This window comes from Vigna unguiculata, chromosome 2, assembly GCF_004118075.2.
Source record: "Vigna unguiculata cultivar IT97K-499-35 chromosome 2, ASM411807v1, whole genome shotgun sequence".
Lineage (NCBI taxonomy): Eukaryota > Viridiplantae > Streptophyta > Magnoliopsida > Fabales > Fabaceae > Vigna > Vigna unguiculata.
The window spans coordinates 19,450,872-19,477,251 of record NC_040280.1 but is presented as its reverse complement, the minus strand read 5'-3'; the positions used below and the strand labels follow the sequence as shown (position 1 = coordinate 19,477,251).

General features: G+C 31.0%; 4 protein-coding genes across 4 annotated transcripts; 2 read left to right on the top strand and 2 right to left on the bottom strand.

The window, feature by feature from the left end:
* Positions 1 to 212: 212 nt before the first annotated feature.
* On the bottom strand, positions 213 to 839 carry LOC114174553. Its single transcript, XM_028059390.1, has one exon. It carries the CDS (start codon positions 837 to 839, stop codon positions 213 to 215), a length of 627 nt encoding a protein of 208 aa, XP_027915191.1.
* A 10,409-nt stretch (positions 840 to 11,248) lies between these two features.
* Positions 11,249 to 13,813, top strand: LOC114174552 (heparanase-like protein 2). The gene is made up of 9 exons (XM_028059389.1): positions 11,249 to 11,452; positions 11,562 to 11,598; positions 11,855 to 12,035; positions 12,121 to 12,278; positions 12,359 to 12,592; positions 12,671 to 12,860; positions 12,960 to 13,085; positions 13,279 to 13,378; positions 13,493 to 13,813. Exons 1-9 carry the CDS (start codon positions 11,249 to 11,251, stop codon positions 13,811 to 13,813), a joined length of 1,551 nt encoding a protein of 516 aa, XP_027915190.1.
* A 5,231-nt stretch (positions 13,814 to 19,044) lies between these two features.
* On the top strand, positions 19,045 to 20,989 carry LOC114173191 (pentatricopeptide repeat-containing protein At2g20540-like). The gene has a single exon (XM_028057446.1). The coding sequence runs from the start codon at positions 19,241 to 19,243 to the stop codon at positions 20,792 to 20,794; it is 1,554 nt and encodes a 517-aa protein (XP_027913247.1). The 5' UTR covers positions 19,045 to 19,240; the 3' UTR covers positions 20,795 to 20,989.
* A 334-nt stretch (positions 20,990 to 21,323) lies between these two features.
* On the bottom strand, positions 21,324 to 26,279 carry LOC114174034 (probable leucine-rich repeat receptor-like protein kinase At1g35710). Its single transcript, XM_028058772.1, has 11 exons — positions 25,919 to 26,279; positions 25,621 to 25,768; positions 25,387 to 25,458; positions 24,908 to 24,979; positions 24,604 to 24,675; positions 24,360 to 24,503; positions 24,187 to 24,267; positions 24,015 to 24,086; positions 23,733 to 23,804; positions 21,797 to 21,868; positions 21,324 to 21,719 (listed from the first exon to the last, which is right to left on the bottom strand). Exons 1-11 carry the CDS (start codon positions 26,010 to 26,012, stop codon positions 21,629 to 21,631), a joined length of 990 nt encoding a protein of 329 aa, XP_027914573.1. The 5' UTR covers positions 26,013 to 26,279; the 3' UTR covers positions 21,324 to 21,628.
* Between the last annotated feature and the right edge of the window lie 101 nt (positions 26,280 to 26,380).

Sequence of the window (26,380 nt, the reverse complement as noted above, 5' to 3'; positions counted from 1 at the left end):
ACCTGGCCGAGGGATTCAAAGACAGAAGACTATAATAAAAAAACAAACAAAAAACAATAGATCATTACATATTAATCTATAACTTTATAATAACTAACAAATTCACAAGAAGAGTTAAACTATGTCTAACTTGAAAGACACATATATAGGAATGATACATCAAAGGAGATCATATATCTCCAACAAAAAAAGAGTAAATAAATGTATTAACCTCATGAATGTTCATCTGATAACACCATTTTACCAATCTTGAAAGAAGCATAAGCATCAATGCATGCATATTGAACCTGTGCTTCATTCAACTCTTTTGCTTTCCAATCACTTGTAACAACAGCTTTTGACTTCTCCATTTCAAGACCCACCAACTCCTTCGCCAGATATTTCAATGACCCAGAAGTGATCTTTTCAGGCCATTTTTTCTTAGCAAATTTAACCAAATCTGTGCCTGTATTGCAATCCAACCCATAGTTCTTCTTAAGCATATCAATGTCATTCATCACTCCAACCCCAACAAATTCAAACGAAGAGTCCATCAAAAAACTCTGCAGAGAAGAAGGCATATTGTTCATGCAGAACAGTTGAACGATCAAACACTTATCTTCAACGCAAAGTTGCAAAATTGCGACTTTCATCGTAGCCTTCTTCGTGGAAGCCTTCTGAACATTCATCCATTCTGTGTCGAGACCAACAACTCGTTGTTTTCCAACATATACTGATGAAACCCACTGTTCAACGATGTTTTCTTCGTTAGTAACTACGGTTTCAATTGTTGTTCCATCGCACCGTATTTCATGCCTGCAAGTTGATGGCTCCAGGATGTTTCTGTCATTCAGAGTCATCTTCAAATTCAAACTTTTTTTTTTTTTTTCTGTAATTCTAGTTTCAATGATATGCGCAAAGAGAGTGAATTTGTTTGTAAACACAACCCAAGACCCAAGAGAAACTCGGTTAATCTTTTCATACAACTGAAAAGCCAATAATAACAAATAAATTAATCGTGGGATAATATTATACCGTGTAAATTAGTGGAAAGGTGTATATTTGCTTCTTCTTTTTTTAATTACGTTGTCGTTTACGTATTGAAGATAACAAAAAATTACTATATAGAATCAAACATTCAAAATATAAGGTAAACAGTTACTCTTTTATAATATACGAATCTTCTCATAATCTGTTAGTTACTATTTGTTTTCTTTTTATTCCTACAATTTTTTTCGTTTTTATTTTTATTTTTGTTATTCATGGTAAATTTTGAAATATTAATTTAAAATACTGTTAAATTAAAATATAATAATTTATGTACATTAAATGCGATAATTCCATATATAATAATATCATATATCGGTGTGTAGTATATATATATATATATATATATATATATATATATATATATATATATATATATATATATATATATATATATATATATATATATGATAGAAAAGATTTACTAAAAATATATTTAACCTTTTATAAATTTTAATGTTTAAATTTTAAAAATTATATTAAATAATATTACATCTTTCTCCATTATTATTATTATTATTATTATTAAAAAAATAAAGATAAAAGTAAAAAAGAAAAAAAAAAGAAAAATTTTCACATATATCATTACCTTAAATAAAATTCACATAAAGATGGAAATAAGATTTAAAAATAAAACATTTTAAGAAATGAGATAATCTTTACAAATTTTTAATAATGTAAGTCATAATAAATTTTTAACTGTTCAAATCAATGCTAAATTAAAAATTAATAAACAATTATTTTAGTCTTGGAACACCAATTGGAGCCCGTAAAATCAATTTGAAATAGACACTCTAATAAAAGAATTTGAAACAATTAAAACATAATATGAATAACTTAAATTTTGAATAAACATGATCAAATCATGAGAATTAAATAAAGTTTTGAATAGGATGTGAAAGTGGTCAATCTTGTTTATATGGGTTACCTCATTATATATTGAGTTAAAAATTAATTGGTTCAACTAATGCTAAAGAACAGTAGGTTATGTGTAGTAATTTCTGCGTATCTGACCCGTTAAATAAATATTCGTTCCATATTTTTTCTCATATATGTGTAATATTTGTTATGCAGTACCCACATATTTTGTTAAAATCCATAAATACTTAAAAAAATTTAAAATATTTAGCAACATATTTTAATTATAAATTCAAATAAAATTACATAACATTTACAAATTTCAAACAAAGTCCAAATAACCCATTTAAATTATGTTGAATGACAATTTATAAAGAAATAGAGATTTTTTAAAACCATATGATAAAAAACGACTCATTCAAAATCAATGTATTAATATTTTAATCACGTTTTTTAAATTTTTTTTAAATTTAAATTAGAGTATAGTCGGTATGGGTATCCACGGGTACAGATACTATGATATCCGTACTTGCTCTGTTAACATGCAGATATACAAATTATCTGTACCCGTTACCTACAGGTATTCATTTCCTATCCGTTGTAGATTTTATCTGCGGGGTATCCATTTTCTACCTGTTGTAGGTTTTATCTGCAGATACGCGCGTGAGTATGAAAATTTTTGACATTCCTTCCTAGTTCAACCCGATTCACTTTCTAGTGAATCAAAAATTTTGTAACCCAACCTGAGTGACTACGAATTGATGAGTCAAGTTAAAAATTTATTTTATATACTTATTTCTACATATATTATTATAAAAATATTAGTTGATTATTATAGTGTCAATTTACACAATTTGAAGAACAAATAAATTAACCATCCTAACTATTTAAATATTATTAAACAACAAATCTTTAAAATTATCAAATTGTAAACCTACATATATTGTTATAAAAATATTAGTTGAAGATTATAGTGTCAACCTACATAATTGAAAATTGTAAATAATTTATAATAATAAAAACTTACAAAAAAAATGTAAAATAATAACAAAAGATTATAGTTTGTGTATCATATATCAATTCACCCTTAACCTGACTAAAACTTGTTTAACATGAAATAATTGAAATTTCTTGTAGTTGGTGCATACCATTAGTTATATATTATTGATTATTAATTATAAAGTAATTGAAATTTCTAATCATACTATTATGGAATCCAAAGATGATATTTTTCTTTGAATTTTTCTCGTTTAAAAGATAAATTGACTAAAACTTTTTGTAATTACCTCTAGTTTTGTTTTATTATCATAATGCTATTTGTGATGTCTCTAATTTTATTTTTATTTTTGGTAACAATGGTAATAAAACGTTCAAAATGAAGTCAGAATAAAAAAAAATAAAAAAGAAAAGTTAAAGATTTTGGTCTTTTATTCCTTTTTCTTCAGAATGGTTTTAAAATTAACAATGAAAAAACGAGGTCAAGCGATGCTCTTTTTTCGAAAAGATGTTATTAATAATAAAATAATCTCTCTTAAAGAAAAATAATTCTTGATTTTTAACTAGTCTTCTTCCTAGTTGTAAAATAATTGGAATTAAATGCATTTTTTACAAGAAAAATATAATTAAGTAATAAATAAAATTAAGTTAGGACTTGTTGTAATTGGCCACTAAAAATGACAAAATGGGTTGTGGCTCGCAGACTAACCTATTGGTCCACAAAATTATAGGTTTGGTTGAAATTTTCAACCTGTCAACTTGTTTTGATTCAGTAAGCCTAATCCGTCAAATTGGAGGGTCAAAGACATGCTTGTCCACACCAACTCGTTGTCACATTTTTTAAATTAAAAATTAAAATAAAAATAATTTAAAAGATTAAATTTTTTATATTAAATTTTTTTAAAATGCAAATATACATAGTACTGTAATTTAAATCATTAGCACTTATAAATAAAGTTTCAATTTTAAGTTATAATAGAGTAATTCAACATGTAAATGTAATAATTATTTTAATTTATCCAATCAAAACATTAATTAGTCAATTGAAAGCATAAAAACTATTTATATGATTAAATATGTTAATATTTATTTATATGTATATATAAACAAATTTTAAAACTAAAAAATAAAAAAAGTGTGAGTTAGGTTACAATTCCTTTGTATTTTAATGATAGTTAGTCTGGTCCGACCTATTTTTAGCATGCCTAGGATAGGTTGTGCCAAAACGAATCGGGTTGATCTCTTTTGCCATACCTATTGGCTGCTAAAATGGTGTAATTTATTTTATCCTATTAACCTATTTTAGAAGTTACTACCATTATGTTTTTAATCGCTCTTGCTTGTATTTTTTAATTTAGAAATTCATCAAAAGGACGTTGAAAATGTTTTTTTAATATATGAATCAATATAAGGGCTTTATGGAGATAAGAAAATAAAATAAAGTATATAAGTCTTTATATGGTTTAAAACAAATCTCAAAGCAATAACATGAAAATTTTTATCAAGTTATTCTTTTATATGGTTTTCATATTAATAAAGGTGATAAATGTGTGTACGTAAAACAAAATGATAATGATGTTTATGCTATTCTATGCTTATATGGAGATGACATATTAATATTTGGTATACATTTTTTGTCCAATAATTTTGGCATGAAGGACCTTGGACCAATATTACAAAGAAAGATGATGGCATTATTCTAACTCAATATTATTGTGTAGAGAAACTTTTGATGAAATTCAATTATTTTTCATGTGAAATAAATTTTAACACTTTATGTCTCATGTACTAAATTAAAGAAAAAATTAGGTGAAAGTATTTCTTTTTGTAAATATTCTCAAATTATTAGTTCCTCATTACATTTGACAAATTTATCTAGTACTAATAATGCACATGCACTTAAATTAGAAAAATATACACTTCTCATTAAAAAGGATGTTTAAATATTTGAAATGAACCATTAATCATGATATTCATTATATGAGATTTTCCTGTGTCAGTGAAGGATATAGTGACAGAAATTAAATTTATGATTCAATGACACAAAATTAACTACTAGTTATGTTTTTACTTTAGGTAGAGGTGTAATATAATGAATCCTATTAAACAAGCTATTATTACCATGGAAGCATGGATTATTACTACTATTGTTTAGACAAACTTTTCTTAAAAAAATTATACATGATTTACCTTGGTTAAATAAGCCTATACGTTTTATTCAATGCATTGTCATAATTAATGTGTACATAATAATGTTTAATGAAAAAATATATTATTTCTTTGACTTTATGAGGTGAAAAGATTATCATACTAAAGTATTAATGAGTCATAATAATAAAATATATATATATATATATATATATATATATATATATATATATATATATATATATATATATATATATATATATATATATATATTACTCGAATTCGTCTTGGATGATGATGGCATGTAATGGAGTTGAATGGATAATAATAAAGTTGTTATTGATTAAAGTAAATATACTAATTTTAATATGTTATGTTCATTTTTATGGTGATGTGTACGTAACTTGCAACAATAATAAAATTGAATTATTGGGCTTAATATATTCAAAGACAATTATTTTAGGAATGCTGGTCACAAATCACCTTTTGATGAGTTTATCCTGTGAGTATGATAATGAAATCACTATAATGAGGCATAGGTAAGTCTTAACACTCATAAAACAATACATACATAAAGCGGTAACCTGCACCATTTATTAAAATATAAAATAAATACTAACATATAACTCATAAGTATCCACATTTTTTCGGATGGAATTTATATGCATTACTTAAAATTGGAAGGTTGCTTATGTTGAACAATAATATCTTTTTTAAAAGTAATATATTGTACAAAATTTTATTTATTTTTTTAATTATGTGGAAATTATTGGAAATATTAATATAATTAAAAATAATAATTACAATCCTACTCATTTTGTAAATTATGTGGGTATATAGCGAAAACAATAAATTACAAACATTTGTAAGAATAAAAAGTATTTGTATTGGTGTTTTAACCCATGCAATTTAAATATTATCAACCCTCCTCAAAACAGCCTGGCCGAGGGATTCAATGACAGAAGACAGTAATAAAAAAGAAAAACAAAAGTCATAGTTTATTCATTATTATAAATTTATAATAACAAACAAATTCATCACACAAGTTAAAATGTCCCTAACTTGAAAAACACAAAGAAATGATTAATCAAGGAGATGATATATTTCCAACAAAAAGGAGTAAATGAATCTAGTAACTAACATGTATATTCATATGATAACATCATTTTACCAATCCTGAAAGAAGCATAGGTATCGATGCATCAATATTCAATCACTTTTTGACTTCACTCTATGTGAAGATAAAGCAACTCCTTTTTAGACCATCTTTTCATTACTAATTCATACACATCAATCCACAGTACTTCTTAAGCATGTCAAATGTCATTCATCACTCCAACTAGTGATAAGAACAATTACGGTATATAAGTGGGTGAAAAAAAATAAATTAAATGACTTACTATGGAATAATATTGTTGAATAAGTAAGTAGATTTATTGCATGTAAATTAGTGGAAAGATATATGTTTGCATATTTTTCATTATATATATTATCTTATATAATTTGACTATTATATAAAAATAAGATGATGAAATGTATTATTTATTGCATATTGTATTGAAGATATTCTGCAATAAACAAATTTGATTGTGTAGAATCAAACATATTATAAATATAAGGTAAGAAATTATTGTCTTTTTAATCTACGAATTTTCTAATAATCTGTTAAATACTTTTCTCTTTCTCTTTTTATTTCTATTTCTATTGTAACACCTCATTTAAATAATAACTTTAATTTAAATGAAATGTCACACAAATAGAATGAGAAACAAAGTCATGAAGTCTAACGTTACTCCTTACTAATATCCAAGGAAAATCAGGAAAAAAGATTTAAGGCACACCACGATATCAGATACAAAATAAAGTAAAAGATTGACACTAAATCAAATGAATCCCAAGATAAGACGATACATGGGCCATAACCCTATAAGAAAGCCCAAAACAGCATAATCCAACCCAGACAAGCTATGCCGCGGAACCACCACCTCCCTGTTGACCATGAGTATTTCTCGCATCTGCTCACATCAATAAATTGACGCAAAGGGAGAAAAATCACACCACAGAACATACACCAAACAAAAGGGTAAGCTAGAGTGAAAAAAGATTTATCATACTATCATATACACTTTCACAGTCAAATATGCATATATCATCCAATCATGTTATGACCTTCCAAACAATACACTAAGACTCGAGACACGACTCATCCGGATATATATAATTAGTCAGATTCAACGGATGCTTGCACTTGTGGTGGACTCTCCTGCTTTACCGAGCTGCTCTCCCGAGCTAAGTGTTACAATGTCTCAACCCGCACACACAAGGTTAGCTCTTAATGGGTTTTAGGCCTCCTGCTACTCTTACCACAAAAGTCAGTTTGCTCTATGTGAGACTAATTGACTCCTTAGAGTGTTAGGATGCAACCTTACCTTGAATCCTTACTAAATTATATAGATGGGGCACCACCATGAACTCCCACTAACATGGGTCATGGAATTACGTCCCGACCAACTAAGGCACCACCATGAGGTCTCACCTAGAGGCTCATGGATTTACGCCCTAACCAATGAGGCACCACCACGACACCGTTGTGGAATTACGTCCTAACCATATCAATAACTTAATCCATAAATTAGTATCACATTAATGCTCATACCAATTCCATGTCACTTTTATAACCAACCATTTCATGCTCATTACATGCCATGATCATGCCAACACATCCATCAAACTCATAACCTCAAAGATTTCATACATAATCACATGCCTCATACTTTAAATAAAGCAAACCAACCAATCAAAACATCAAAACAACCATAAGAGGAAAACAGTGTGGCTTGCAGCGGATCTCGCTCAAGCCAGGAGTCCTCGCTCAGGCGAGAGGAGTACCCTCACTCAAGTTGCAGACTCTCGCTCAGGTGAGACCGCGACAGAGGGCCTGGGAGGTTATTCAAATGCTCACTTAGGCGAGACCACCCCTCGCCTGGGCCAAAAGTGCAGTGACATGCTAAGGCTCCTACACGTTCTCACTTAGGCGAGCCTCTCTCGCTTGAGCGAGATGTCACCTCGCTCAAACGAGAGCTCTCCGCCTGAGCGAGAGCTCGAGTACGAACCTAGCCTGTTTCTGCAAGTCTCGCCTAAGCGAGACAGGCTCGCTTAGGGGAGAGTATCATATCTCTCCACTGTTCTCCCTACAACAACCACATTTTCATATCCCAACAACAATACAAGGCATTTCACAGTTCAATAACAGCACACAAGCCATAAATCATGAAACAAAGGCAAGGTAAGTCAAAAATCGAAGTAAATAAGCGAACTCTAACTTCCCTTACCTGGAAAAAGCTAGCAAGCTACTTCGACACCTAAGCTCGCAACCACAGCAGCTCCAAGAGCATATTTAAGAGTTGGAAACAGTGGCACAGAAGGAAGATTGGATTTACTATAGTGAGCCCCAACATAAACCACGAAAATAACTTAGAAAGAGGTTATGGTTCAAGAACTAACTTACGTGAAGGGAGAACGGAGTTGGACTAACTTGAACGAGACGAAGGGACAAACCCTAGTAGAGGTTCTGTGAGGGAATAAAAGAGAGAAGTGAGGCACTGCTTTTGCAAGAAAGACAAAAGTGAGAGAGGTTTGGCTGCTTTAGGGATCTTGAACACCCTATGAACCAACCCTTAGGCCCATTAGACTTTGGGGGCAACCCTAAAATATGAGGGCAGAAAATAATAGGCCTTGCACCTACAAGTTTTTAGTTTTTTATTTTGTCATTCATGGTAAATTAAGTATTATTAATTTAAAATATTATTAAAGGTAAAATAAAATATAATAATTTATGTACACTAAATGAGATTATTCTATTATTATGCACATGTGATAGAAAAGAGTTACTAACCACATGTATTTAGAATTTAAAAATTATTAAGTTAAAATTTCTTGATTTTATTTAAGGGTGAATTAAAATTTCAAAGTAGAAGAGGTAACAAAATAATTAAATATTGATTTTTTAAAATATTTAAAAAACCTAAATATATTGGTAGGATAAAAGAGAAAATTACCCTTTTTCATAAATTCTTATGCATCTTATATAAGTTAATATCACATTAATGAATTATTTTAATTAATGAATTTTTTTTTAATATCATACGATGAATCATATCCAGGTTAACATTTATATATTTGCAATATTTAAAGCATACAAAAGCTAAAAGCACATATTTGCAATGATTAAACAACCTGATTAATAAAAAAAATTAAATATTTTTTGTCCTCAACTATCGAAAATATGAATTAGTTTCTCATGAAAATCTTTAACCAATTTAGTCTCTCAACTTTGTAAATGCGTGAATTTAATTCTTTTAACCAAATTCTATTAAGTTTATTTGATGTTTCAAACACATTTCATTATTTCATTATACTATTTTAGTTTGTTTACACCGTTTGACATATTTTCGCTTTAATGTTAGATGAAAAAATCGGTTGAAATGTCAAATAAACTTAAAAAAAATTTAGTTTAAAGAACTAAATCTAAACATTTCTAAAGATGAGGGACTATATTGATTCAATGTTTCTAAGAGACACTAATTCTAATTTTCACAAAAAGTTGAAGGACCAAAGATATATTTAATCCATAAAAAAATTTGTGAACCCATAATAAGAATATGAGAGAGAAATCCTTAAATAATTATTTTAGTGACAAAAATAAGTACTCATTATAATGACCAATGCGTATGTCGATTTATAAACTAAATTATCGTTAATTAAAATAGTTTTAAAAAATTATAATTGATTTATAAATTAGTAACTAAAATAGTTTCTATTATGAATTGATTTCTAAATTGGTCACTAACATTTACTACTACGATTTTAGCTACCAAAGAAATTGGTGTCTAAAAATTGGTCTCTAATTAGCCATTTGGAAACCAATTCTTTTGTTTAGCAAAAACTTTGGTAGCTAATGTTATTGACAAATGCATAATAGAAATAATTTTAGTTACCAATTTAAAGACCAATTATTCGAAATAGAAATTATTTTATTTACCAATAATTTTTAGTTTATAAATTGATATCTAAATTGGTTATTATACTAACTAATTATTTTTTATCATTAAAATTATTGGAAATCCCACATCGACTATAAATTTGACAATTTCATACTATATAAGTGGGGTGCAAACCTCATCTTACAAGCTGATTTTGTAAGGTTGAGTTAGGCTTAAACCCCATTTTTCAACAAAAGTTAATCATTATTTGATTTTTTTTTGTAGTGTTATCTATTAGTAGTTTTAATTTATATGAAGATGATGAAGGTGATGAAAATTAAAATATCAAATTTTATCAAAATAAAGAAAACTCTAATATATTTCTTGATTAAACTTAAGTCTCATTCACTTACATTCTTTAAATTTGATCATCTTTCATTAAATTTTTACAAAACTTTAAAATTATGTAATATTATTTCAGATTCATTATCTCTTAATTATTTTCTACAAGGGTTTTAGGTGAAAAGAAACAATGAAATGATTATATTTATTTAATTTAATAAATGGAAGGATTTAATTTGAAAATAGCAAGAGTAATAAAAATCAGAGTAAAATTGTGACGAGTACATTGACTTTATTTTAAAAGTTGTTCCGAATAAAATAAATAAATAAATAACGAACCAACACCTATGTTAAAAATCAGAGTAAAATTGTGACCAGTACATTGACTATACATCACACACTAAGTACTTTGTTCCTAACTCACATTTCACTGGAAGTGCCTCTGTTCCATAACTCAATTCTTCGTTCACAATGAAAATGAACGTTGTGTTCTGTTATTGTTATTTTCTTTTTCTTGATTAAACTTAAGTCTCATTCTCTGTTACATCCATTAAATTTGATCCATCTTTCATTAAATTTTTACTACTAAAATTTGAATCATTCTTGATGCATAAAAAAAACAACAATTATTGTTTGATTTAAAAATAGAAGGATTTAATCTGCAATGAAAATCAAAGTAGAATAGTGACATTGAGTTTATCTTAAAAGCTGTTCAGAACGAACAATCAAACAGTAAGAAACAGAACCAACCGTATAAATCTTAACAGAAAAATCTAAAATTCTTAACAGAAAAAGTTATAGAGTACGTTCTTACAAACAGTATAAATTTCTGTAACATTTCACTTTCATACTCAATAATAAGTGCCTCTGTTCCATAACTCAATTCTAAGTCGACAATGAAAATGAAAACAAGCATATTTTGTGTTCTGCTCTTGTTATTTTCGGTGTCTTCAGCTGAAGATGTGAATCTTAGAGTGAAAGGGGCGACACACATTGCTACCACAGACGAAAATTTTATCTGTGCAACTTTAGATTGGTGGCCATCAAACAAGTGTGATTACGATCAATGTCCCTGGGGAGAAGCAGGAATTATGAATCTGGTGTTTATTCATTTCCTTTCATATTTAGTATTTACCATCAAGAATCATTCATGCATGTTTTCATCATCTTAGCATTGAATCTATGTTTTGTGTTTTTCAACTTCTGCAGGACTTGTTTAACAACATTCTGATTAATGCCGTTAAGGGTACGTATGTTCCTTTTTCTTAACTCAAATATTACTTATCATCTATGAAGCTCGAAAACGTCTAATCGTGTATATATATATATATATATATATATATATATATATATATATATATACCGTGTCCTGCGTCTTATATTTTTTTATATCTTTTTCAAATTTAGTCGTATCTCCATGTATTTCTTTTAACTTAGCAGTATCTCTGTGTCGTGTCCATATCCGGGCTTAGTAGTTTGTAATTCTTTGTAAACTTTGGCAGCTTTTAACCCACTACGGATCAGATTAGGAGGTTCACTTGAAGATCAGATTATTTACCAATTTGGAGAACAACAGGAATGCTCCCTTATGGAAAAGCAAAGTGATGGTCTCTTTGGATTCAGCAAAGGATGCCTTACCAGAAAGAGATGGGATGAAGTTAATGATTTTCTTAACAAAACTGGGTATTAATTTAACACCCTTTTGCTCAATGTCATTATGCATGTTTCTATAAGTAATCATCTCACATGTTGTTTTTCTGTTTTGCAGAGTGAAATTCACTTTTGGGTTGAATGCCCTAAATGGAAAGGAAAATTCTATAGAGGACAAGGAAAACTGGGTAGGAGACTGGGACCCAACAAATGCCTTAAGTCTCATGGAGTACTCAATTTCAAAAGGATACAAAATTGATTCATATGAATTAGGTAGCTAAAATAAAACCCTTTGCAATGGAAGCTTTTAATGTTTTCTTTGATTCATTCATTATATCATGGTGCTTATTATTCAGGAAATGAGTTATGCTCTGGTGGGGTAGCTGCCAAAATAAACAGTGTTCAATATGCTAAAGACATAACTCAACTCAGAAGTTTAGTTAATTTGCTTTACCGAAATGCCAATACAAAGCCAAAGGTGCTAGGCCCTGCAGGTTTCTATGATAAAGAATGGTTTGATAGCTTCTTAGATAATGTTGGACATGGTGTGGTTGATGGAGTCACCCACCACATTTACAACCTTGGTCCTGGTATTTATATATATACATTCTCCTATATACATGCATGTCTTTCTCATTGTTTTCTAACTAGCCATTAATCTAATGAAGGTAATGATAAGGATCTTATTAACAAGGTTCAAGACCCATTTTATTTAAGCAAAATTGCTCAAACATTCAAAGATGTTTCAGAATCGGTGAAGGTGTTCACTCCACGGGCAGGAGCATGGGTTGGGGAATCTGGTGGAGCATTTAACAGTGGTGGCAAAAATGTGTCAAATACTTTCGTTAATGGCTTTTGGTCTGTCTAATTTCAACCAATTCAGTTCTTTTCTTCTTTTATTCTTTGTTTTTTTCATTGACATGATGATATGAATGTGTTTTGGATGAGTATACCTAGGTACTTGGACCAGCTTGGCATGACAACAACCTTCGACCACAAGGTTTATTGCAGACAAGCACTAGCTGGAGGAAACTACGCTATGCTAAACACCACAACCTTCATTCCTAACCCAGATTATTATGGGTAATTCATCATATATAGTGTGTACATAATCATCAAGATTTTATATTAATCATGCACAATAATATAATGACAAAGTTTAGGTTTACATGATTTACATATATCATATCATGTCTGTGTATTATGTGACGTATCAGATACACCGTATCTGTGTATTATATTATCTTTCTAACTGGCATGCCTTTGTTTTGTTCAGAGCACTTTTGTGGCATCGGCTTATGGGAAGAAATGTGCTTTCTGTTTCTCATGAAGGATCTTCATTGTTGCGTGCATATGCTCATTGTTCAAAGAAAGGGGTAATCATTGACAGAAAACAGTAACAAATTGAAAGAAAAAGAAGTTTCTATGTTCTGTAACTAATGGCATTTTGTTGTTGGTTGACCTTGGTTCTTGTGGTTGATTCTTTTCAGCATGGCATCACTGTGCTGCTCATAAACATGTCCAATTCCACAACTTTCAGAGTATCTCTGGTGAATGAGATGCACCCAGATAAAGAAAGAGGATCATCTGAGACAGACACAATGAGAGAAGAGTACCATTTGACTCCAAAAGATGGCAACATTCAGAGTGAAGTGGTGTTGTTGAATGGAACTCCATTAAAGCTCACACAGTCTCTAGACATCCCAGAGATGAATCCAATGCTGGTTGATCCATCTTCCACTGTTAAAGTGAAGCCTAATTCTATTGTGTTTGTGCATAGCAAGAGTTTCCGTGCACCAGCATGTAGTTAATTAAGTAGCATGCACATACTTGTTCATAGTTTTAGAATCCAAAATCATGTCAATTTCTTTAGGTTTTTCCTATGACCTTAGTCCCTTTAAATTTCATTGTCTATTAGGGTTTCTCTTTCCTAGTTTTAGAATCCATTTCTTTATGTTTCTTTCGTTTCCATTGCACTAGAGAAAATGGAAGAAAGGAAATAATGTGAAGAGAAAATTAATTAAATGAACATATCATATATCATTTGTGTTGATCACGTAGTTACTTAGTTCGACATCTAATTATTATGCGGTTTTATATATTAATATTTTTATAATTTGGTTAATAACATTATATGTAAAGCTCTATTACACAATATATTAGTAGAGAAGGGAGGTTTTTATCATCATGTGACAAGATTATCTCATTTTCTTAGAAAAGAATCTTAGTTTAAACAAACAAATAATTGTTGTACTCGATATTATTATTATTTAGTTATTGTTGTCATTCGTGATTTAAAATATTCTAAATTAATTAATATTACAATTGGTTGATTGATAATACAATAATTATATGATTCATTAATAATACTAAATATAATAAGTTGGTTTCAATAAATTTTAATAAAGAACTATTTTAGGCAAATGCATCTTTTAAAATTTGAATGTATATATGCCTAAAGTACAAATGCTTTTCTATTTTTTATTAATAAAAATGGATAAGTATAACAATTATTGTAACAATTAATCCAATTAGCACCCTAGTACTATTGATGATGATCAAACTAAAGTTTACTTGATTTCGGGGTAATGTTTCAAGCGACTTCTCCTGCACCTCCAAAGGTTAGGTTTCTCATGTACCTCCAAGTGTCATACTTTACTATTATTATAACTTCATCTAAGGTTGTTGTGCTAATTAATTAATAAAAGTTATGGTGACATGTGTTTTTAACGAAAACAATGCACCTCCAAACTTCTTTTTTCTGTTCTGAATAGTTGATATACCCTGCATCTCCAATTTTTTTTTTTCGTTCCATTGTGGTCTGTGCTCTCCACAACGACGCTTATTCTCTAACACATTTTGCGATTGGACGTGGTCCTGGTATCCTGAGGTCCCTCTTCCAACCTCTTATTTTCTGGTCCCTCCTCCAACATCTCAGGATTTGTTCCCTCTTTAAATATCGTGGTTTTCTACTATCTTTTTGTTTAACTCCAACAAATTAGTGTTGCATTTGCATTTCATTATTTACATTTCATTGTACCTTATTTTGAATGACCGATAAATGTCATTGTTGTTGGTTGACTGTTTATTTGTTTCTAAAATAATCATCAAAGTACCGGTTGTCAGACATCTAATATTTATATTATATAACTGGATGTCGACTTCCGTTAAAAATATCATAGTTTAGTATAAATCAGATGTTGACATTCGTTAGTTTTACGTACCAGTTGTAGACATCCGATATGTATTTTATAAAAAGATTAGTTGTTGTGAATCGGAGGTGGACATCTAGTATCTACTGAATCCGCATGTGGACATCTTGTGCATTCTACAAACTAGTGTTTGATTTATGTTTTTTCTATTTTTTGTATGTTTTTAAGAAAACGATTTAATAATTATTATCTTAATTTATTTTAATTATTTAATAAATGTGTTAAAAAAATAAAAAAACAAATTTTAAAAACCAACTGGATGTCGACATCTGTGTTTTGCTTGAACTGAATGTGGACATCCGGTGTGAACCAAAAACGGATGTGGACATCCGTAGTACAATTAATTTTTAAACATCAATTTGTTTTTATTTTATTTTGTGATACAATGATTTGATAAACCAAGAATGGTAATTTTTTTTACTTAAGATAAAATTTTAATAATTATTATATTTTTAAATTTAATTAATTATTATGTTTTTAAAAAAAATTAAGAAAAGTATTTAAATACTAATCGAATGTGGACATTTGGTGTAGTGTTGGAAAGGGATCTCATTTTAGATATATAAATATTTATTTAATAGGTTTAGTTGTTTATTTTCTATACATATGTAATTATAAGTAAATCATTTTATTTTTTACATTATTAATAATAAGAAAACATCGGATGTGGACATCCGGTGTAGTGTTGGAAACGAATATCAATTTGAAAGCTGAATGTCCACATCCAGCCATGACATTTTTTTAAAAAAAATTTAAATAATTTTTGGCCTTTGATATATATTATTTTAGATATATAAATATTTATTTAGAAAGTTAGTTGTTTATTTTCTATACATATGTAATTATAAGTAAATAATTTTTTTTACATTTAAAATTGATAATAAGAAAACACCGGATGTGGACATCTAGTGTAATATGAAAACATATCTCAATTTGTAAGTCAGATGTTCACATCCGCAAACCATAATATTTTTTTTCTAATTTTTCATTTTAAATAAATTGTTGGCCTTTGATCCTGTTTATCAGTCTATATTATTTTATATACATAAATGTTTATTTAGGAATTTATTTGTTTATTTTGTATACATATGTAACTATATGTAAATAATTTATATTTTGACGTTATTGTAATTAAATTTTTCATTAAGAAAACATTGGATGTTGACATCCAGTATAGGTTGGAAACAAATCTCATATTTGTAAGCCGGATGTCTACATCCGCAAGTCATTAATCTTTTTTTAATTTATCATTTGAACTAATTTTTTATTTTGTTTATTATATTTAATATTTTCCTTTCGACTTTTTGTTAATAAATTGTAGGTGATTATAATTATGGAAAATTATCAATTGAGTTATTTGAGTTTTATGGATTCTTAAGTAAATTTTAGTTTGGTGTCAGACTTTTCTTATTTCGTTCATGATATATGCGAGGAAGATTATACCTCTAACTTTACAACCTATTAGATTTTTCCCACACATGAAGATTTAATTAAGTGGGTTAGGGGGTGACTTTTGATCTTGGTTTCGTTGTTATTATTCTAAGATCCGATAAATATAATGGACAATCCTGAAGAAGACCTATGTATTATTAGGCTGTTAAAGGGGTGGAAAATATAGAAAATACAAATCTGATACGGAACCCAGTTTATCTGGCACAAAAAAATATGAGTGTCCATTTAAATTGAGAGGCAAACACATCTCTAAAAGGGAGGGGTGGGTGTTCAAGTTAATACATGGTTACCATAATCATGATTTGTCACATACTCTAGTTGGTCACCCATTTGTAGGTAGGTTGAAGTCAAGTGAACATTCGTTGTTTGTTGATATGACTAAAAGTCAAGTCAAACCTGCAAATATATTTCTCACTCTCAAAGAAAAAAATGAGTGTAATGTGACCACTATGAAGCAAGTATACAGTGCAAGATACATGTATAAACGATCATTGAGAGGTTCGAGGACCGAGTTACAATAGTTGATGGTGATGTTAGAACGTGATAAGTATATCCATTTTAGTAGATGTGTCGATGAATCTGAGGTGGTTAACAACCTTTTCTGGACACATCCTGATGTGGTGAAGTTTTTAAATGCATTTAATATTGTGTTCTTAATGGATTGTACTTACAAAACCAAAAAATATTAATTGCCTTTGCTTGAGATTGTTGGTGTAATGTCAACAGGATTAACTTTCTCAGCCACATTTGCATTTTTATCAAGTGAAAGACAAAATAATTTCACTTGGGCTCTTGAAAGGCTAAGATGTCTCTTTATGACATCTAAGGATGGTCGCCAGGTTATTGTTATTGACAAGGATCCGACTTTAATGAATGTTATTGACATTGTCTTCCCTAAATGTTATCATTTTCTTTGTCGTTTCCATATTCAAAAAATGTTCAGGCAAAATGCAAAATGTTAGTGAATTTTATTGACGCATGAGATGTTGTGCTGCAAGCATGGGAAATTGTAATGGACTGTGAAGATGAGTGTAAGTTTACCGATTGTGTTAATTGCCTTCAACTTGTTTGTCAATCATGGCCTCTATTTTTTGAATATCTTAATGACTCGTGGATCATTTCTTGTAAGAAATATTTTGTGAAGGCCTAGACAAACAGAATTTTGCATTTAGAAAATACAACATCAAACAGGTATGTTTGTATCTCATATTCAATAGTTTTTATTCATATATGGTTTATGTGATGTATTGTAAAATTTGTATCAGGGTTGAGTCTGCTCACTAAAGCCTAAAGAAAGTTCTTCGAAGTAGTATGGGAGACATATGCTCGTGTTGGGATGGAATTCACAACGTCATTATCCTGCAACAAAACGAAATAAAGACGTCTTTCGAAAGAAGTCTTAATTTGACTAGTGATTCTTACAAGGTATTGAGTTATAAAAGATTGGTGGGATATGTATCTAGATATGCCTTAGGACTCCTTGCTCCGAAGTTAGAAAGAGTTAAGAAAATGGGATTTGATACTAGTCGTTGTGGTTGTGTTCTAAGACAAACATATGGTCTTCCATGTGCTTGTGAATTAGCACAATATGACCCTGGGATGATTCCTCTGCAAGAAATTCATATAATGTGGACTAGGTTGACCTTCTCAAATGTTTCCTCTTCACAATCGCAAGGACAATTATCTATTCAAAGGAAACTTGATATGGTGCTCAATCATTTCAAAGACGTTGACATTGCAGGAAAAGTGACCATCAAACAGAAATTACTTGACATAGTTTGCCCTTTGATGACATCGTAGTTACTGCCAGCGAGTAAAAATTAAAATGAAAGGTTCACATAAAAGTCAACAAAGCGTGATCTCTCATATTTCGGACATGTTGACACCTTCATTGAGACTTCAAGATATGACACATTTGTTGTAAAGAAAGAAGATAAATTGAAGGTCAAATGTCTAATGCAAGAAAAGAGAATACCCATGTTTGATGTTTTATATCTTTGTGAGGAAATTTAAAACTAAATAATAATGTTTTTTTATTCACATTGTTAATAATTAACTCTTTCAATTTTATATTCATAAAATATCCTTTAAATTGATGCTTTAAAATTTTAACTTAGTTTTCATTATTTATTTAATGTAAGATATAGTTCACATATTACTTTTGACTAAAATAAAAATTTAAGTGTTATTTGGTTAAAATATAAAACTGTAAATTTTATATTAAAATTTAAAAAAAAAAGTACATGAGTATCATTTAATTAGTTGTGAAATGTGCTAAAAATAGAATTTCTCTCTAAAAGTTAACATATTTCTCTTGAACATGTCCTCTCTTACAACAACTATTGCTTAAATAGTAGTATATTGTTTTCAAATAGATTAACAAACTATCATTTATCATTATATGTAGATTGATGGTAGATAATAGAGTGAAAAGAGATAAAGGCTAGAGGAAATTGATCCATTGTATGATTTGCAAAATAAGAATGGAACCTGATCCTTCTGGTTCCATTGCTTTATCCAATTTTTGTTTTCCCTGAAATTGGGATGCAGTGAATGAAGTAATTGCACCATCTCATGTCAAGTTGCAGCAAGAGATGCTTAGTACTATTGGAGAAATGCAAGAACATGAAGCATCTCAAGCAGGCTCATGCACAGGTATTCATCACTGGTCTTCACACCAACACCTTTGCCCTAAGCAGGCTTTTGGCTTTCTGCTCCCATCCTCATCATGGAAGCCTCATCTATGCATGCAGACTCTTTCAACACATTCACCACCCCACTCTTTGCATATGTAACACTCTCATCAAAGCTTTTCTCCTCAAAGCCAAGTTCTATGACACCCTTCATGTCTTCACCAAGATGCTGCAAAGTGGTCTTTACCCAGACAACTACACCATCCCTTATGTATTGAAGGCCTGTGCTGCTCTTCATAGTTGTTCTTTGGGGCAAATGGTTCATGGGTACAGTTCAAAATCGGGTCTTTTGTTTGATATCTTTGTGGGTAACAGTTTGATGGCAATGTATTCTGTGTGTGGGGATGTTGTAGCTGCACGGTACGTGTTTGATGAAATTCCTAGGCTGAGTGCAGTGTCTTGGAGTGTGATGATATCGGGGTATGCAAAGGTGGGTGATGTGGATTCAGCTAGGTTGTTCTTTGATGAAGCACCTGAGAAGGATAGGGGAATTTGGGGTGCCATGATTTCTGGGTATGTGCAAAATAGTTGCTTCAAGGAAGGACTTTATTTATTTCGTTTGTTGCAGTTGACTGAAGTGGTGCCTGATGAATCTATATGTGTGAGCATTCTTTCTGCTTGTGCTCATTTGGGGGCTTTGGATATTGGCATTTGGATTCATAGATACTTAAATCGAGCAGCGGTGCCATTGAGCATTCGTTTAAGTACTAGTTTGTTAGACATGTATGCCAAATGTGGGAATTTAGACTTGGCTAAAAGATTGTTCGATTTAATGCCGGAGAGAGACATTGTGTGTTGGAATGCCATGATTTCTGCCATGGCTCTGCATGGAGATGGTGCAAATGCACTCAAGCTATTTTCGGATATGGAAAAGGCTGGGATGAAGCCGGATGACATAACATTCATTGCTGTTTTCACTGCTTGCAGTTATTCAGGAATGTCACATGAAGGTTTGCAGTTGCTATATAAGATGTGTAGTGTGCACAAAATGGAGCCCAAGAGTGAACATTATAGTTGTCTAGTTGACTTGTTAAGCAGAGCCGGGCGTTTTGAAGAAGCTATGGTTATGATGAGAAGAATAAGCAACTCAGGGAATGCCTCAGAAGAGACATTGGCTTGGAGAGCCTTTCTGAGTGCATGCTGCAACCATGGACAAGCCCAACTAGCCGAACGAGCAGCTGAAAGACTCTTACGGTTGCAGAATCATAGTGGGGTCTATGTTTTACTTTCTAATATATATTCAGCATCTGGGAAGCACAGTGACGCGAGAAGGGTGAGGGATATGATGAGAAACAAGGGGGTGGACAAGGTACCAGGTAGTAGCTCTGTGGAGATTGGTGGAGTAGTGAGTGAGTTCATTGCTGGCGAAGAAACGCATCCAATGATGAAAGAAATACACTCAGTTTTGGAGAAAATGCATCTGCAGCTAGATTAGAATCATTAGATTATAAAGTAAGTTATTTCGACCATTTCCTTTAGCTGTATGACTTATATGGAACATCAAATCTAGTGTTCCATCAACAACTTCTAGGCCTTGTCGTTTAACTCAGGGAAAATGGATGTTGGAGTTGAATTCTGAAACTGAAATGTTCATCAGACTAAAGAAAAAGAACTAAATTCATTTGTGAAATTTATAGATCCATTACACTTCAGTAGTTGAAATTCAATATAATAACCATTTTTAGACTTATGACTTTAGTTTTAATTTCTACTAAAAACAGTTCACATAAGAAATTTGTCAAAACAAACTTTAAAATGTTCTTTTAATGTTTGTTTCAGGTTAGTTTTTCTTTAAAAAAAAATACAAGGTTTTGAATATGTTTGGATAACTTACTAAAATGATGCAATCAGAAAAATACAGTACAATTAGGTTAATACATAATGATACTTGTAAGCTTAGGCAGCTTAATCCAGACTATACTTTCCTTTTCTGAGTATATGCCAAAATGAAGCAAATGCTCTCATTAGAGTCCAACAGGGATTCATTTTCATTTCGTGCATAGTAACACTCTTTTACTGAAAAATATGTAATATCATTCTTCAATTTTGAAGCTGATAACAAGAGTTCATGACTATATATTACAACTTGTTGGAAACGTGGAAAGCTCTTAAATAGTAAACTAAAAACGACTGTTTATTACCACAAGACAGATTAGACAAAATTGAATTACCTATGTGGGTATTTCATTGAGGTAATTAGAGGAACAAGTTTTTTTCAATAATTATACAAGTACAGTTCCTGAAAAATTATAAATATTTAGAGCTTTTATTAAGCAAGGAAGTCTGAATCAGAAACTTCAAGCACTTTATGAAAACCAATGGGGTTGACACCAGGCCGGAATGCATTTCCTTCCAGATACCTGCCATGAGCATAGAAAAATTCTCAGTTCTTAGAACAAGATAATTGGTGATCTGCACAACTTTGTGGGAAACTCACATTTCTTTCAAAAATAGATGCTTGTAAAAGGGATCGGGAATTCTCCCTGAAAACTGATTGTGATCCAAATACCTGAAAAAGAGAGCAAAAAACATCTTGAAATTGTTAAAAACTTCACAAAAATGACAACCGAGTTTCATCGAAGTATTTGAAAACATATTTATCAATCTTACTAGTAAAATGGAAAGGAAAGGAAAGTTCAAATTTTTCATTTTTTACAGAAGATTAGAATTCTGAGCCAAGTGTGTATAGTATTGAAGCTCACAGCAGCATATTAAAGACCATAGTTTTCCAGCGAGAATTAATAAATGAAAGCAAGTAAAGCATGTGTTTCTAGTTCTTAAATTGCATTAGAGAACTCTGCCTAAAAGACAGGGTTTATAAGTCTCAAAATAAAAAAGGGTAGACGCTCACATCAATTTCTATATGACTTATATACTCTGATCTGATGTTTCAATATAGCCCACACCATTGGATTTTCTGTGATGTATCCGGTTACAATACAAAAATCTTTTTCTTTTGTCGGTAAACAAATAGAACAGCAACAATAACTTTATCCCAGTAGGTGAGGTTAACTATGTAGATCAGATAATGCTGTTGAACTCAGTGAACAACCAAATTGTATAAACTAATAAACTTTACCATTATCCATCTTACAGGCTTCTTTTACCTCAAAACTCATTCTACACAATAAGCCAAATTTGTTCGACCACTTAATTTTCTAATTCTTCCATGCTACATATAAATACTTATCTATCCCATTTTTCTTTGAACATAGCTATCCCATCTTTCTTTGATATCTTCATCTGTAACAGTAACTTGGAAATTCTTTTAATCTTTAATACATCTTGGTCCAAAATTCTTGATTTCTTTTCCCTACTTCTGGCAAGCTTATTATATATGTGCTCTTCATTAGCTAAAACTCTGCAACCGCTTTGAATAATGTCTCATTCACAACTTTCACTACCTCATTTCTATGTTCCCAATATCTTGCCCAATTTTTAGTATTATTGGACTCGTGTAAATCATTAAAACACTCTTTTATTTCTTTCCTCGAACACTTACATTCCACCACCAAGATTTCTTATCACTTGGTCCAAAACTTTTTAATTCATCCATTTGATTTATCACTTGATCCATTACTTCTATAAGTGATTACATGTTTCTCTCATTTCCTAAAAGAAGCCTGCCTAATCTTGAAATCACATCACTGAGATAAAAAATAAACTGTCTCTCCTCATCAGATCTCCAAAACCAAAACCACCATGAACTCTTCTTGTTAAGTATCTTGCCCCAATAGCAACATATCTATTTAAATCCCTGCCTATGAGTATCTTTTCCTCTCGAGGAAAACTTTGATCCAAAATATTTTCAAAATTTCTCTTTCAAAAGTGCTTATGATCCTACTTGTGGTGCATAAGCACTAATTAATAATATTATTAGTCTCCAATGTAATTTTTACGGTAAAATTTAGTCCCAAATTCTTACTTCCACCACTTTCCCCCATTAATACCAATTTTGTCATTACCTCCAAATTTCTTAGAGTACACCAAAGGTTAACTCGTGCAGTATCTGGCTCTGTACCTTTTTCTCCAACACCTTTAGTTTCTTGAAGACGCATAATGTTAATCTTTCTCTGAATCATATCATCCACTACCTCCAAAAAGTCACCAATCAAAATAACAATATTTCAACTACTAAATCTAATAAGGTCCTCCAACACAAGACTAGCTTCTCCATTAACATTTGTCTGAAAAAGGTGAGGACCCTTCCTCATTCAAAGAATAAGTATATTATAAAATAAAATAAAAGATATATAAGTAGAAACAAAATGCGAAATCAAGAGTTTCACGAAAAATTAAAAACAATTTAGTCCTTACTCATTGTACAACACTTCTAATGAAGATTCCAATCAACACAAGATAGACAAACTTACAAGTATGTCAATTTAGGAATATGAGCAATGCTAGATGGTATAACTCCTGCCATTTTGTTGTAGGACAGGTACCTGCCTCCAACATACAATAAATGTTATGGAAATTCCAAGAATAAGAGATAGATCTTGAAAAGAGTAAAATTATTGTAAAGCAGTACTATTCTCTTCCTCCCTGTCTCTCTCTCTCTCTCACACACACACACACACACACGCACACAAGCTCAAAGGAGGGAGGACGAATGAAAAGTGGTACAAAAGGATAAAATGAAAAACAGCACTCACAATATTTCAAGACTGGTTAAGTTAGCAAGTTGTGCAGGTACTCCTCCAGTAAAATAATTATTGTTTAGATATCTGGTTCCACAAAAGAAAAAAAAACATTAAAATTTAGACAACATTATTTAAAACCAAATGGTAACATATTGAGGAAAATAATTCAGCAGCATTAACTTACAGATTGCGTAGTGATGGAAAGCAACCTTCAATACGAATGAGTTCCCTTAAGGTACCCACCAAATGATTGTTACCAGCATCCCTATAAAGTATAACAGTATTAGGAAACGTTAAGTACGATGATAGTGTACTCTGCACTATAAGATTATTAAACTAAAATGCTTTGATTATTACAAGTGCCGAAGGTTTTGTAGAGTGCCCAATTCTGGTGGTATTCTTCCAGTTAAACGGTTTTCATGGAGATGAAGATAGCGAAGGTCTGGCAGATTTGCTAGCTCCTTGGGAATTTCTCCCTTGAAACTGTTGAAGCTTAGGTACCTGCAAAATGATATGACATTACACTTACAATTCTAAATATATTAAATGGTAAAAAAAGGACAAGCAAGCCCAAAGACATAGCAAGGTAAGAGTTACTCACAGATGTGTTAAACTTTTTAGCTGACCAATTTCTGGAGGAATTGCATCCTGTAGTTTGTTCCATCTCAAATTTCTGGAAGTAAAGAAAGGTCAATAATGAACCAATATTACACCTTAGAATAATGATTATTAGATGATCAACCACTGTTTAACTAAAAACCCAGTAAAAAGCAAAATCTTCCTAAATAAACAACAGTTGTTAACAGAAAAATGTAGTATAAATCATTGTACTGCGTCAAGCATAAGTATCAGAACAAAAAATGCAGAGAGAAAGCAAAAGTGAACAGGGATCAGGAAATTCATACAGTATTTTAAGACGCTTCAACCGTCCAATTTGAGGAGGAATAGGCCCTGTCAACTTGTTATTATGAAGATCACTGCCATAAGTACACAGTGAATCAACTCATAAGAACTTCAAAGGGAGAACCAAAATGGAAGCATTTCAATGATACACATATAGTAATTGTAATTAAAAGCAACAAAACAAAACGCAGATGAACTGCAGCCAAACAATGCATTATCTCAACCAGTATATCTAAATCAACCATTTATAATTAATTTCTTTAATATTTTGGAACAAATCAAAAAACACCAAGCAAATAAACTCCTCCCTATCCTGCAAACAAATATGAAAAACATACAAACAGAACACAATATCAGGCTTTCAAAGATCCAATTCCAACACAACCATAGGCATTAATCAACACCACATGTTTCTCAACCCGTTACAAGGATCACAATTAAAGGAAACATATATTAATGGAAAAAAAAAAAAAAAACTTACAGTCGTGTAAGATCCAGCAAGCTGGTAACAGCAGTAGGAAAAGGTCCCACAATCGACACCGCATATACCTCACTGAAAAACACCAAATCCCAGTTACCCCAAATTTACAAACTCAAATCTCGTCAGCAACAACTGAACTTAAAAATCAAAAACCTTTATCTTATCAATTCCAAAAAAAAAAGGACATTTTTTGCATCTTTCTAAATCAAGTGAAAATTGAGAAATGATGCTCACAGCTCGGTAACGACACGATAATCACCGACAGTGGAACACGTGACACCAGACCAAGGAGGAAGATCCCCATCACCACAAGGGTCATCACCGACCCACGCATACACCACTCTCCACCCAAGAGAAGCCTTGATCTCGTTCAAAGCCTTAACTGCAAAAGAGAAAATATATCGAGGAAAACATAAACAACTCCGACCCATTACAGGAAAAAGCAAAACTCAACAACCCAATTAACCGAATTGGAGAAAAGTTGAGAGAAAACGACATGGGTGAAGGGGCTGAGTTAAGTAGCTAACGTTACCGTCACGCTTTAGGGTCTTGCAGTGCGAAAGGTGGAGAATTGACAGAAGGGTAACGAAGACGAAGGGTAATGAAGTGAAGGGTGTGGGCGCCATTTTGAGGGCGCTCTGAGAAATCGGTTTTTGTTTGTTTTTGCGTTGTGGGATTGGAAACTTAGATCTGAAGTGTTGTTGGTGTGGTTGAGTGAGATGTTTGCTGTGTGTGTTGATTCAGATTTTGCAAAGGAGAGAGAAAGTGTGGGAATTTGATTTTGGTGATTGATCAATTGAAGTTGAGAGTGAGCGAACGCGGTATCATGTTGGAATATGAACATCCAACAACAACACACTCCTTGGCGTCGGCACTGAAGTTTTGATGCTGTTCTTTTCTTTCTTTTTGTTTTTTATTATATTATTTATATTATATTATTATAATTATTATATTACTTTTTTTGTTATTGGGTTTAGGCCTGTTTGGTTTGATT